The sequence below is a fragment of the Tympanuchus pallidicinctus genome, unplaced genomic scaffold (assembly GCF_026119805.1).
Source record: "Tympanuchus pallidicinctus isolate F22 unplaced genomic scaffold, pur_lepc_1.0 scaffold10, whole genome shotgun sequence".
NCBI lineage: Eukaryota > Metazoa > Chordata > Aves > Galliformes > Phasianidae > Tympanuchus > Tympanuchus pallidicinctus.
The window spans coordinates 12,483,715-12,497,524 of record NW_026294619.1 but is presented as its reverse complement, the minus strand read 5'-3'; the positions used below and the strand labels follow the sequence as shown (position 1 = coordinate 12,497,524).

Genomic DNA, 13,810 nt, shown 5'->3' with positions numbered 1-13,810 from the left:
AAAGTTCCTCCTAATATCTAACCTAAGGCTCCCTGTCTCAGTTTAAGACTATTCCCCCTTGTCCTGTCACTGTCCACCCTTGTAAACAGCCATTCCCCCTTCTGTTCATAAGCTCCTTTCAAATACTGGAATACCACAATGAGGTCTCGCCGGAGCCGCCTCTTTCCCTAGCTAAACAAGCCCAGTTCCTTCAATACATCCCTGCAGCACAGCTTTCTGATGCTGTAGGAGCTGCCATCATAGGTGGTACTGCCATCGTTGGTCAGCAGGACTAGGACTTAAGCAACAAGAATTTTAACAAGTCTGAAAACATGACAGGTATTTCTCTTACTGAGGCACATCTATTCTCTGGTTTGCTTTTCCCTCCCTTTTTTGTCTTCCAAGAGCCATTTCTTGCTCTAAGCACTACTTATAAACCTCTGGGATCAAAGAGTAAGGTTCTCCACAGACTTTCTTGTGCCATTGTTGGCAAGACTGTTTCTTGTGCAGTTGAATATTAAACTTGTGAGAGAGAGGGGATTCAGTACTTAGGTACAAATGAGCAGGAATACTGCAATTAGAACATATGAGTGGCTTTGTGGTTTTTTGTTTTGTTTTTTTTTTTTGTTCTGCTTTGTCTGTTTTTTAAATACCTTTAATATCAAGCACCAGTTGGTCACTGAGGTATGAACTGATGGTTCCATCCTCATTGAGTCTCCACTTCTGCCTCTCCTTCCCATGTTCTACCCAGAGTGCGACTTTGGCCCCTGGCACATCTCTGCCACCAATGACATCCAGACAGGCATCGTTAACCTAAGAAGCAAGAAGACAGGTGAGATCCAACCAGCACAGAGCCTTGCTTTTGTGTCCGACTTGTTTCTGTTTCAGGCACTGATAGTACTGCAGTAACCATAGTGGCAATTAAGCTAGGAGCAGATTATTCAGCAGTTGACTGATAGCTTGATCACAGAAGGTCTTCATGTATTCCCTTTCAGAGAAATTCCTAATTCTTCAAAGCTAATAAAACTTTCAGAAAAGTGAGACTTTCAAGAAAACCAGGTTCCTTCTTTCAGGAAGAAATCTAACCTTATCTCACGGATGTGAAAAGCTGTCCATCCAGCTTGCCAAAGCAGACAGAGCAAATCTGTCCATACACAGTAGGAACATGTGGCCTATGGGAGCTTTGGCTCAAGACGCACAGGAAAGGCCAAAAGCGATCCTGGTATTAATGAGGAAATCTACACAGTGAGTTGTGTTCTTGAGGAAGTCCAGTGAAAGTAACACACTCCAGCACCTGGAAACACACCTTGGATTTGAAGAGCCCACGACAGTAGTGCCAGATCTGGGTATCCTTGCCGCTGTACGGAGACACGCACACTGATGTTGCTCTTACATCTGCCAGACTCCCAGCTACTGTCAGGTATTTGCCTTGGGCTCGGTTCCTGATTCGGAGGTACACTGCTGGCTGAAATGATGGCAAGGGGGAGTCATATCACACAGACTGCAAAAGTTGATGGGAGAATGTCTCCATCTTACATCAGTTTTCTAAACTGCTGCATTCCCAGTTCTAAATGATCACCATAAATACTATTATTTTTAGTTGAAGTGAACGTGCACGTAAGACAGAACTAAATGTTTCTCACACAGACAGCTGTAAGCAGCAGTGGCAGAGAGGGTATACTTTAATGTATTTATAGAACTAATCCCTGTGATATGCAAATGGCTTTAGTTCACATTTCTTTCACTCCAAGGCCAGTAAATGGGCTATAATCCACAAGCTTTTCATTTTCTGAATACAGAACTTGCTGAGTTGCATATTCAGCAAGTTCAACACTACTAACTGGAATATGTAGCACAGAAGTTTGACCTTTGCTCTTGAACATGCATAGAAAATGGTACTCAGCTGGCATCACTGCTTACACAGCTTACTCAAAAAATAAGGCTGCTCGGTATGGCTACTACAGGGTTTCAGTTTTTCCTCCATTATTCACTGATTTTGGAGCAAATAAAGGAAAGTGAACAACTGAAGGGCAGCTCCCTCCAGGTACCAGTTTTGAACCTCCTTTTTTCCATAATAAAGCAAACCCTATGTTAAGAGACAATAAAGCCTCTCTCCTACCAAGCATCCATGAACAAATTTGTATCAATAAATATACTGTATAGTTGTTCTTTACAAGGAAGAGAACTTAAAAAGGTACAACTATTGTGTCTTATCTTGAATCATGTGAGTTTCAAGCATTCAGATTTCTCTTGCACTACCTATAGCACCAGCAGACTTGACACAGAAGGGAGGAGGAAATGTAAAGTGGTGCAGGTTTGTAGAATTATCCCAGTCTTAAAAAAATACCCATATGCCACAGAAGCGTTGGGCACAATGGGCCGACTGCACAAACTCGAGGAAGCTTTCAGTCTGCAGGATTTAAAACAAAAGCAAGCTCCACATGCCCAAATCCCCAGCAAAATACACAAGGTGCTACTTAGAATGTTACTCACTGTTGCAATATACAAAGGGACGCTACCAAACACAAAAGCTCTTTGTATTTGTGGCTGAAGAGAGAATTCTGTTTTTAAGATTGGCACATATTATTTGCATTATTATTTGTAAAAACAGTGCCAAAGTGGGATCTTTTGCTGGCTACCTCTTTCACAGAACTCACGGGAATTGTAAGCTTCCTAGACTAATAAATCATTAAAAAAAAATAAATTCCCTTTTCCAGTGGGGAAGCATATAATGCCAAACTATTGCTAAACATGATCATGCTGTTCACTGCAACATATCCTCAGTTGAATCTGTTATTTAAAAATAAAGCAGCATTTGTCACTGAGTGTAGACAAGCTATTCTCTGAGCAGCAGAACTAATGAAAACTCTTGCAGTGAAGTTACTGCTCACATTCCCTCCTCGTCTCCCTGCCCTCCTCCCTTCTCCCAGGACGTTGCCCTCCCACAGATGCGTGTGGCTGGGCTCACACACAGTGGAGCTCACCTGTGTTACTACCTGATGCAACTTAGAAAGGCAGAGGGGCAGAACGTGACACTGACATTACTTGGGGTGAGGTAGGCAGAGAAAATCTGGTGGCACAGCATAAACTTTGCTTCTTTTGGAAGTCCAGGCTATAGCACGGAACAACTTGTCCTCACTTCCATTTGTGTTAATTGCAAAACAAGTCAATACAGAATTGGTTTTCTCATTTCTATATGGCAAATGTAAAAATAGAGCATCTAGAGAACATGCTAATGCTTGGCTCCGAGAAGCAAGGAATTATTTCCCTTTAGGAGCCTAATATAGATCTCAGTAACTGCCAGTGGAAGAATTTTCTGCTTCAGTAACCTCTCCGTATGTCCTTCTGGCTGTCATCATCTGGCCTGATTGAAGAAGCGCTATGTGCAGCATTATATTTGGTTAGTTTACACTAAACTCAGTCTAAAACAAATTGTCCTCACAGACTCTTACAGTACCTGCTTCACCGGACGAAGGGAGCCAACTACTTTCCAGCCACTGTACTCATTCCAGTTGGAAATCTCACCGGGCTCCAAGAGAATCTGCTTTCCTAAAAAATTACATCCTTCGTATGCAATCCACCTGGATACAGAAAGCAGAACACAGAAGGCTGCATGTTAACTAAATTGCGGGTTTATGTTCAGGACTGTGCTCTTCAAAGGCCCCAGTCCTCCCCAGTGCAGGGACACCATCAAAGCTGTATTACTCTGCTCCAGGACAGCACTCATTCTTGCGGTTTGTTTTGTCTAAATTAAGATGCTTTCTCCTAGCTCAAACTTAGAAGTTCCCCCCAAGCTTCTCCCACAAATTTGAGAATCTCTGCATGAACCCAGATGGGAATAATGCTGGCTGCAGTGAGTGTGCATTAGGAAATTAGGAAGCCACGGGCTGTGTTTTCTTTTTTAACAGTTAGAGCTATTCCAAATATAGAATACAAAAATACATAACAAATATTTACTTCAAGCACCATAAATTGCTGTAACAGACTTTACTGCAGTGAATATATCTGAATGTGAACATGGCTGAAACCTTTAACACAGAGTTCAAGGACCAGTACATACAGATCCCTTGTTATCTAGACATCTGCTCAGTAGCTGCTGTGTTGCTGCTTACAAAGGCAGCCTCAGGATCACAGATCAGCTTTGTTTCAATCAATAGGACATTGTTGTACAGACAGTGAACCTAAATGTTTGACTCATTAACTCATCCAAACACAAAGCAAATACTGGTTTCCCCAGTTACCTGTTTTACAAAGTCAGCTGCCAAGAACAAGAGGGATGGCTGCACACTTTGCTTCAAGTCAGCAAGAAAATATCCACAAGCAGTGCTTACAGCACGTGTCGTGCACTTTTCCCATTCTGAATGTCTGGGGGAGCAGACAGTCAGCCTTGCTTGGAAGGAACTCCAATGCAGCTGAAATGGTCCAACAGTGTCGTGCCCCTTAGTGAGGTTATATCACTGCTTTTTCAAATAATGTGTATTGGATCAGCACTGACAATCACTGCAGGTTCTTTATACTTACAACCCATTTCTGTCTTTTGTCTTGTGATGCTTTCTGTGAAGCCACTGAAAATCTGCTTTTAATGGTTTTCCTGGAATACTGAGCAGTCTCATATGAAATTGGCTTATGTTGCCAAAGCATATGCTTATGCTGGCACATATCTGGTGACACAGACAAAATTCATCAGGGGTTTCATGCAGATAGCAGCCGCCACACCATGCCACCTTTCCCAGACCCTGGAGCCCTTCACCAAAGCACACCCCAGACTTGTGCTTTCTCTCACTGAGGTGGCACGACAGCAAGAAGCCATCACATATACATAAATCTTACTCTATCATTTGTCTAAGGCTCACAGCAGGCTTTGGGACAAGGAGCCCCAAACCCCTCTAAATCCATCTTCACGAACTTACAGGCAGTACTCTACATCTCACAGACTTCCTGCAATCCCATCACACCCTTAGTCTCTCAGCTGTAATGAAGGATGAGGATAGGATGTGGAGTTCTACTTCCTGGAGAGCATCACAGGGAGCTCAGAGGAAGTCCAGACAGGCAAGTGATTATTCTGCCCCAACTCTCTGCAGGCTGCAAAGCTCAGAAATTAATTGGAAGATGGGGAAAGGACTGGAACATTGCACATACTTTCATGAACTTTTTAACCATGTCCCAAAGCCCTCAGCCTTCCTTAACAACCAACTCCATGAACAACGCCATTAATTTCCATTTCTGCACATCTGTTGAGAAGGAAGGGACAGCTTATACAAAGATTCCCACATAAGGTACCCTATAGATTGTAACACCTCTACACAAGTATTTCTCAACTGAAATAAGTCAGGTGTTACTCCCAGTGACAGCCTTTCCTCCTCTAAACCAGCACCCAGGAATGTGTATGTGTTGTTCTCAGTCTTGCACTGTAGCTGCTTGCCATCATGGAGAGCCTCAAGTCACCTCATGGCGTCATGGGAGTTGACTTCTTCTCCTACCTAATAGTGACAGGACAAGAGCAAATGGCCTCAGGTTGTGCCAGGGAGGTTTGGGCTGGATATTAGGAAACATTTCTTCTGAGTGGTGAGGCAGTGGCACAGGCTGCCCAGGGAGCTGATGGAGTCACCATCCCTGGAGGTATTCACAAAATGTCTGGGTGAGGCACTGAGGGAGGTGGGGATAGGATGGGGGTTGGACTGAGTGCTGTAAAAGGCCTTTTGCAACCTTAGTGACAGTACAATTCAAAAGCAACAACAGCAGATGATCGCTCTGGGAGCATGAGCTGGATTAGGCTCAAGCTCTGTACCAATCTCTAAGTATCAGACAAGTGCTCAAGCAGTCTTATCACAGATATCTGTAGAAGAGTTTTTACTTTAGGTGGCACCAAATTTGATCCATTTGAGAAATTCATCATAAAAATCGCAACAGAGGTGTACATAAGCAGTAAACAGTCCACGTTAGTTTCCTGCCTAAGTTTCCTGCCAAGTAGTTAAATGTGGCACTGTTTTGGTTTTTTTTTTGTATCCAGTAAGACCTCTGAAGAAAACTACAGCCTTGCGTATGCGAATGCCATGAGAGAGGTGGGAAAAGGGTTAAAAATGCACAGAGGAAATGTGTGTCATATTTGAAGGACAGTGCTTTCCAGTCAGCCTCAGTTACAAGACCCACCAAGTTCTCTATTCCTGTTGTTGAAATGCAGCCCTGAAACTCGGCTGGACAGAGCGGCTGGGAGCTTCTCCAGAAGGTGAAAGGGAGAGATGGGAAAGAGGTTGGAAGATAATTTCTGCAGACTTACAATGGGTTTCACGGAAGAGCCTGGGTGTTTATTCCCAGTCGCAGGGGGGTTAAACAAACAGCAGAAGCAAATTACTGCTCCAGCTGTCCCATCCGCCCGGAGCTGCTCTCACAAGTCACTGCCTCTGTGGCAGCTGAGCAGCATGCCAAGCTCCACTGAGCCACTGCAGTGGCTCACAATAAATCACTGCACTTTGCAGCTGGTATTTTACAGCCCGTTAACAAAGGCAGTTCAAGTTTGCTCTACCTGTGAGTCAGGAATTTACTGATTTACTTTTGGCTCCTGGTTTGAACAACAGGCTCTACTATTTGTTAATGCATGGGGATAAAGGGGTGGTTCTTTCAGGGACAAAATGCATCCTCTGCCCAGAGGTCTCGTGCATTTTGAAACTTGGTACAAAAGGTGGACCTAGCATTCAACATTTTAGGATTTTGAAACGTCTCAAAAGTTAGAATCTAAAACGCATCCTATGAAAAAAGGCAGCAGTTGTTAGGAAACACGCTTAGTATTAGCTCCCCCAAATAACAAGGATATTTCTCCCATACTTACAGTCCACTTCTCACCCATACAGACTGAGTGTAAAAATGAAGGTCTTCATTCAGAACGGAGTTGACAGGCTCACTGAAGTGCAGCTCTCTGCCCTTGCAGCACTCCAGTGCAAACAGACTGAGGGAGGGCTCAGCGAAAACCTGGTGAGGGGGGGGAAAAAGCAGTGTATTACTCAGAGCAGTCCAACTTCATGATGCACATGTTTTACCACTTCAGTTTCATTTCCACTTGCCTGGGGGTTAGATCGGGCTCCCTCAGCGAATATAGAAGCAAAGAAAGAAAAAGTGCATCTCCCAACAAAACACATGTGCCTGAAACATACTGGCACTGTCGTGGAATTATATTCTCCACTGACATAAGGCAGAAAATGAGCCACTGAGAGATGCAGAGAGGCCTTTGTTTGCATTTGAAAAATCTCCTTATGATCTGGTCAGTATCATCAGGCCCTTGGTTGCTTTTCAAAAATCCTGTTTATTTACAGCTGGAACAGGTTACAGCAGTTCTCAGGGTGATCTGCAGATTGCTATGAAAGCAGTGAGGCAAATCACAAGACTGTTGTGTGCTGACTGCCATTAGCTATTTGATGGTTTGTTCACTGGAATAATCTTAGGGATCTGAAAACTGAAAAATGTGAAAAGCAACAGACCTAAAAAGTTTTCCATGTTTTACAGACATTCCTATTTTTCTTCTGACAACCTTGAAAAAATTAACATTATTAGTAGAGACATCAATCTCATACAGAATTGCAGCACTCTTCACTTATGCCTTTCTCTACAGCAGAGAGACTTTCTTATGAAGTAAATAAGATCACCTTGCATAACTGTGCTACAGCTGCAAGATCAGGAGAAAAACAAGGGGAAACTCATTTAAACATAACAAGTCTGTGTCTTAGAATCACAGAACACCAGGTTTGGAAAAGATCCCCAAGATCATCTAGTCCAACCATCCATCTATCACCAATACTTCCCCACTAAACCATGTCCAAACATTTCCTGAACACCTCCACAGACGGTGACTCCACCACCTCCCTGGGCAGCCTGTGCCTCTGCCTCACCACGCTTTCAGAAAAGAAATTTTTCCTAACATCCAACCTGAACCTCCCCAGCCCAACTTGAGGCCATTCTTTCTTGTCCTACTACTGTTACCTGAGAGAAGAGGCCAACTCCCACCTCACCACAACCTCCTTGCAGGCAGTTCTAGGGAGCTATAAGGTCTCCCCCGAGCCTCCTCTTCTCCAGACTGAGCAATCCCAGCTCCCTCAGCCGGTCCCCATAAGACTTGTGCTCCAGATCCCTCACAGCTTCACTGCCCTTCCCTGGACACACTCCATGTCTTTTTCTGTAGTGAGGGGCCCAAAACTGAACACAGTACTTCAGGTGCGGCCTCACCAGAGCTGACAATCACTTCCCTGCTCCTGTTGGCAACTTACACGAGTCAGGATGCCATTGGAGTTCTTGGATACATGGGCAGAGGCACTGCTGGTTCATGTTTAGCCATGTATCTCCATACAAGGAATACTTAATGTTTTTTCAGCTTTTTAAACTTGAAATCATAAGCATTTTTTTGCAATTTTTATCCTGATTTATTTGATAAAGGAAGACAGAGTAGGTCTGACTGCTACAACCAGCAGACTTTTTCTTCGGAGACGTCACACTGTGATAGCCAGCTCACTGCAGCAGGCAGAATTTCTTCTGTAACGAAGGTATTGCCTCAGGTGAAATGAATGAAAAAATATTGAATTATACTTTATAATTAAGAGAACATAACTTTCATGTTTGAAGAGGCACGTGCATCTGAGTGAAGTATCTTAAGAGCTTAGCTGTGCTTCAGCTCTTACAAACTTACTGGCTCTGACTCAGTGCACTTGGTATGTAGGTGGTTGTTTGATTGTCCAAATCACAGAATTGTAGGGGTTGGAAGGGACCTCCAGAGATCATCAAGATCATCGACTTACAGCAGGTCGCACAGGTAGGCATCCAGGCAGCTCTTGAACATCTCCAGAGAAGGAGACTCCACCACCTCCCTGATCCTGCCTCAGAGAAATTGCTTTCCTCCACTGACTACTGCAGAGACAATGTGAGTCATGCTACTCTTCATGGACAGGGCACTGGATGGATAATTTTAAAGAAGGATCATTCACCTGGCAAGATTTTTTTTTAATAAAAAAGTTACACTCCTACAAAACGAATGCTACGTGCAAAGCGGGAAGAGATTAAAACTCATCACTGTCTTCATTTTGGAATGTCTGTTCTTCCCATCTGCCTTCTGGTGGATGAGGTGTGTTTATAGCTTACTTTGCAATCTAGAACAAGAGATTGAGTGCAGGTAGCTACTTCTCAGGTTGCTTTGCTGAGCAAGACATTGCTATCACACTCCAGCTTGCAGAAAGCCAACTCCCTTGGCACTGGCTTTCACCTAAGTGGAAAAGCCACATGCAGAATTGGTTCAAAAGGGAGAGTTTTCACAAATGCATCAGAAGGCATAGGAAGCATCAGATGGCATCCTTGTTGTTAGACACTGCTACCAAAGCCTATAGGTACTTCGGTTTTGCAATATCCAATATATTAAGGACAGGGATGCTGTGCTGGTCAGAAAAGTCAAGTGATCGAGCATTATCCATTTATAAATTGTCCAAACAGCAAATGGGTTGAGTCCATTAAAATGACTGTACATGGCTGAGATAACTTGAACTTTAATGGCCATGTGAAAACCAGCAAGTTTTTCAGAGTCCCAGTCTGTCAATATGCAGCAGATGTTGCACCTGAGACACACTGGGAACTGATCACAAGTGTGATGCCACTCTGTCCAATGAGAGCTAGAAGGATTTCACTGACCTTGGCGCAGACGTGAAGTCCAGAAACAGAAAACACGCTGCTGTCTCAAGCACTGAAGCTGTCATGTTTCCATAACCATATATAGAGCAATGCTCTGGTTACTCACTTTATATATGCTTTTTTACACCATCAGCTGGCAGCAGTGACTTGGCCTGGCTTTTCTCTCTCATTTTGTTTTCTTAGCTCCATAGAAACCACCAACAGTAAAAAAAAAAACAACAAAAAAACCCAAGGTTTTGAGGCTATGCTACTACACTTTTCACAGAGACGTTTTGTTTGTTGCCCTTCTTTGAAGGATGCTGAGGTGCTTTTTAACTCATTTTCAGGCTGAAGAGCCATCAGTGATAGGTGAGAGTGTGAGACTGCGAGGACCAGCTTACTCCACTAAGGACAAATCCTGATGGACCAGAGAAGAATGGGGCTCTCTGAGGGCCAGAGGAAAGGCAGCTGGAGACAACAAAAAGACAACAAGATACAAGAGAAGACAAACAGCCAATCTAAGTTTAGGACATTATTTTAAGTGGACCCCACTCCCAAATTTTGAAAGATGAGATAAAGGCATCTACATTAACCCACCACTGGCAAGTCATTCCCAAGGCTAGGTTACATTAGCTTCTTTTCACAGTTATTTCAGAGAAAATATCTGAAATGCTACTCTCTGGTGAAGGGTTGCCAACTGCAAGAATGACAATGCACTAAAGAATTCATTTAAACTGATCTTGTGTATTAAGGAATTAACTGCCTTGCTTAAACCAACACCAATAAAGTTTTGAAGGTTTAGTTTCTGCTGTTTTTAATGTCAATATCAATGAGGAAGAAACTCGAAAAGATTTAATACATTTAAGAGGCCAGTGATGAAGGAAGGCTATATTTACATAGTGTTTTCAAGGTACAAGCACCCCTACAAACTGTTAAATACAATGATATTCTTTACTTAGCAGGTGTGGCACTCTATGGTTAATATATCCCATAATGCAAGGAAGGAAAATGAGAAAGCCTTCCTCCCTCCCCACATTGTGAGGCTGAAAAGTTAAGCCATGGAGATCGACACAAAAAAGGTCTCTCGCGCATCTCAGGTTGGCTCAGCTCAGCCTTTCCTCTTTGACTTTCACCTTCACTCGATGGAAAGAAGCTGCGCACCATAAATTTTTCACAGTTCAGAACAGGATTTTGTTCATTTTGAACAGGATTTTGAACATTTTCAGTTCAGAAAATATGCGAAGCAGGTTGGAAGCATTAAAGATCAATGCAGGGCGAGCTTCCTTTCAAAAGCCTTTTCTTTGCATTGTAAGGCTTGGGTGCCTGATTCAAGGAGACAAAATAGTGTAGAGATACAAAGAAAGTAACCAAAAGTGCTACAACTGAAACCCAAGTGCATGTGGGAATTTGCACACATTTCCTTATAATAAAGATAGATAATTTTCACTATGAATTTTGTCAAAAATTATTACTAATCATCCCACTGAGAAAGATTTACCAACATAACATATTTTTTCATACATCTTTTTTGGCAAACTTAGATTTGGCAAACTCAAATGAGAAAACCCAATAAAGCCAAATAAATCCACAGGGTTGCAAAAAAAGCATGGCTGCAAACTCATCACGGTCCCTGCTGACCTGCAGCTATGCAAACGGCCTTTGCCAGAGTCTCACTGGAGAAGCTTCAATAGCTGCATTACAGAATCCTTGGAAAAAATCTCTGTTTTTTAGTCTCGAGTCATTTATTATTTACCACTGTTTTTGCTGAAGTCGTGCTCTGCTGGCTAATCCCTGCAGTGTGGGAAGGATGCCTGGCTAAGGGAAACGAGACTGCTCTGGAAGACAGCAACACCCACAGTCCGGCCCCAGCTGCACCAGATGACTCATGGCCTGGCCCTAGGAAATACTGATTACTTTTTGTATCTGATTTGGTTATTTACCTCACGGGAATGCTGGGAAGATTAGTTCACACCTGTATTTATCTTGAAGATAAGCAATATGGAAATATTGGAAATATCATGATTAATCAGAGGAAGAATAAAGAACCTCAGAAGAAAAGAAGAAAAAAAAAGCATCGTATGGCCCTACAACCCAGACATTTCTGTTTTTAGCAAATGAATTTAGAATTTTGACAAGCTCTGGGATTGGTTTAACTTTAAGGATGAAGTTAATGTTTTAGAAGGAAAAGTAATTGCTTGCTGCAACAATCTTGGATACAGTTATCCTGGTAATGGCACATTATGTATCATGGGGAGTCTAACAAAATAATGTGTCTGCAACTAAAGGTGAGCCTCATTTCCCCTCCTAAGAACATCTTATAAGGATCTCCATCACCAAAACTCTTTGAGAAACAAACAATGTCCCAGTAAGCAACCACAGCCCTATAAAGGCCCCAGCTGACTTCATGTGCTCTCTTGCCTTTGGGCACGTGGTCCCTGCTTTCCTTTTCCCAAATTCATGGCAGCACATCAGGCCAGTCCATGCTGACACCAGCATGAAAACCCACGCCTCTGCTGCAAATGCAGCAACTCTTAACCTGTGTTATGTTCTTATCTACCTGCACAGTGGGCATCAACAATAATTTCAGCAAATTTCATCAGTGAGCATCTCTTTAACAAGGTTACAGACTTTTAGATAAAAGGAGACAATGAGAAGCAAGCTGCACGAGCTCCAGTGTTCCTACTGCTATGAAACAGACATGTATCCTACCAATCTAACTAGGTTTTCAACATAACTGCCTGTTCACTTCAGGAAATTAATTACTAAAAGATACATTTTCCAGCAATTTTTTCTCCACTTAGCAGAAAATTAAAAAGACTCTTTGCACTTTGAGAAGCAGCCCTATTCAGAAGAGAAGTGGCTATGTAAGATATCATTATTTACCTTAAAATCTAGATTAACACACAGGTACTGCAATACTCTTTTTCTTCCCAGAACGTTGAAAACAAAGGATATTATTTTCTTATTATTGTGCTACAGAAATGCTTTCTTCCTTCTGCATAACTTCTTCGTAACCCATAGCTTTTCCAAAAAAATGGTTGAAATTGTTCTCAAAAGCATGCGTAATTCCTACATGATGCTAGTGCATAAATGGGCAAATAACCAAAGCGGTATCATGACAATCTGAATTTCATGAGAAGTGGAGGAGAAGGAGTGCACGTGTGGAAGGGCTGGGGGCAGCACGCCATGTTTAAATGATAAGAACTCCATTTTTCAGTGACGAACCCATAAAGACATCTCCCAGGAGCTAGAAGTCAACCATTCTAAAACAGTAAGAAATTAGACTGTCACCAGTCTGAGCCTGTTTTCCTATTCAAACCCATTTCGTGTTGCTATGAAAGGGTTGTTTTTGTTGTTTCTTTTCTTTCCTTTTTTTAATTGGGTCAGCCCAATGATTTCAAATGACACTTTTTTGATTTGTTAGGAAATTCAGCTTTTAAACACACAACATTGCTGGCAATTTTCAAAATAAAAACAAAAAATTTTAATTTTCTAAGAATGTGTGTATACATTTTTTCATTTAGAAATGTTTGCTATAATTGCAAATATTCTGCTTGCATCAAAACTGCATTATTCTGAGAACAAAATTTTCTCAGGTCCTTTCCTTTTCTTCAAGGAATTGGCTAACCTATTAAAAAAAATAAAAATCAGCCAAGGAATTGCAGAAGTTACTGCCTGGTTCATACAGACCAAGGCTCTACTGTTACCTCACACAGTCCCAAAAATACCACTGATATCTCACAGTATTTTTCCACCAGGCCAGAAAAGAGCACCAATGTGATGAAAGAGTACTACAAACAACTAATTTCAAACCTCAGTTGGTGTCCCTGCAGGTGTTACTGACCTATGCTCACTGCTCTGTTTCACAGCTACTTTGTAATTAGCTTCACACACACACACACAGACAAGGTACATTCAGTGCTTGATGTCAGGGTTCCACATTCTCCCCTATATGCATGAGCTACCAAGTTCATAGAATCATAGATTCATGCTCTAGGACTGAAAATGGGCTGGTATTTAAACATGAACAATGGATGTATTTCCCAAATGTCTCAGCAGAATTCAATAACGCTATACAACAATTCCACTTTGGAAAACATTTACTGCTCTCTTGAATGAGCTAACAGAAATACCTTGTAATAAAAAGGGCTCTGTACCAACAATAGTGCATGGCAGACAATGCACAGAATGA

The 13,810-nt window shown here is 42.3% G+C and overlaps 1 protein-coding gene across 3 annotated transcripts in view; it reads right to left on the bottom strand.

The window, feature by feature from the left end:
* Positions 1 to 13,810, bottom strand: part of CRYBG3 (crystallin beta-gamma domain containing 3) — a 90,692-nt gene that overhangs the window by 2,654 nt on the left and 74,228 nt on the right. For all 3 annotated transcript variants that reach the window (XM_052703021.1, XM_052703030.1, XM_052703039.1), the window contains 4 exons: positions 6,806 to 6,945; positions 3,437 to 3,560; positions 1,286 to 1,444; positions 633 to 792 (listed from right to left, as the gene is read on the bottom strand). In XM_052703021.1, coding sequence (XP_052558981.1) covers positions 633 to 792; positions 1,286 to 1,444; positions 3,437 to 3,560; positions 6,806 to 6,945 — 583 coding nt within the window. The remainder of the gene's footprint in view (positions 1 to 632; positions 793 to 1,285; positions 1,445 to 3,436; positions 3,561 to 6,805; positions 6,946 to 13,810) is intronic.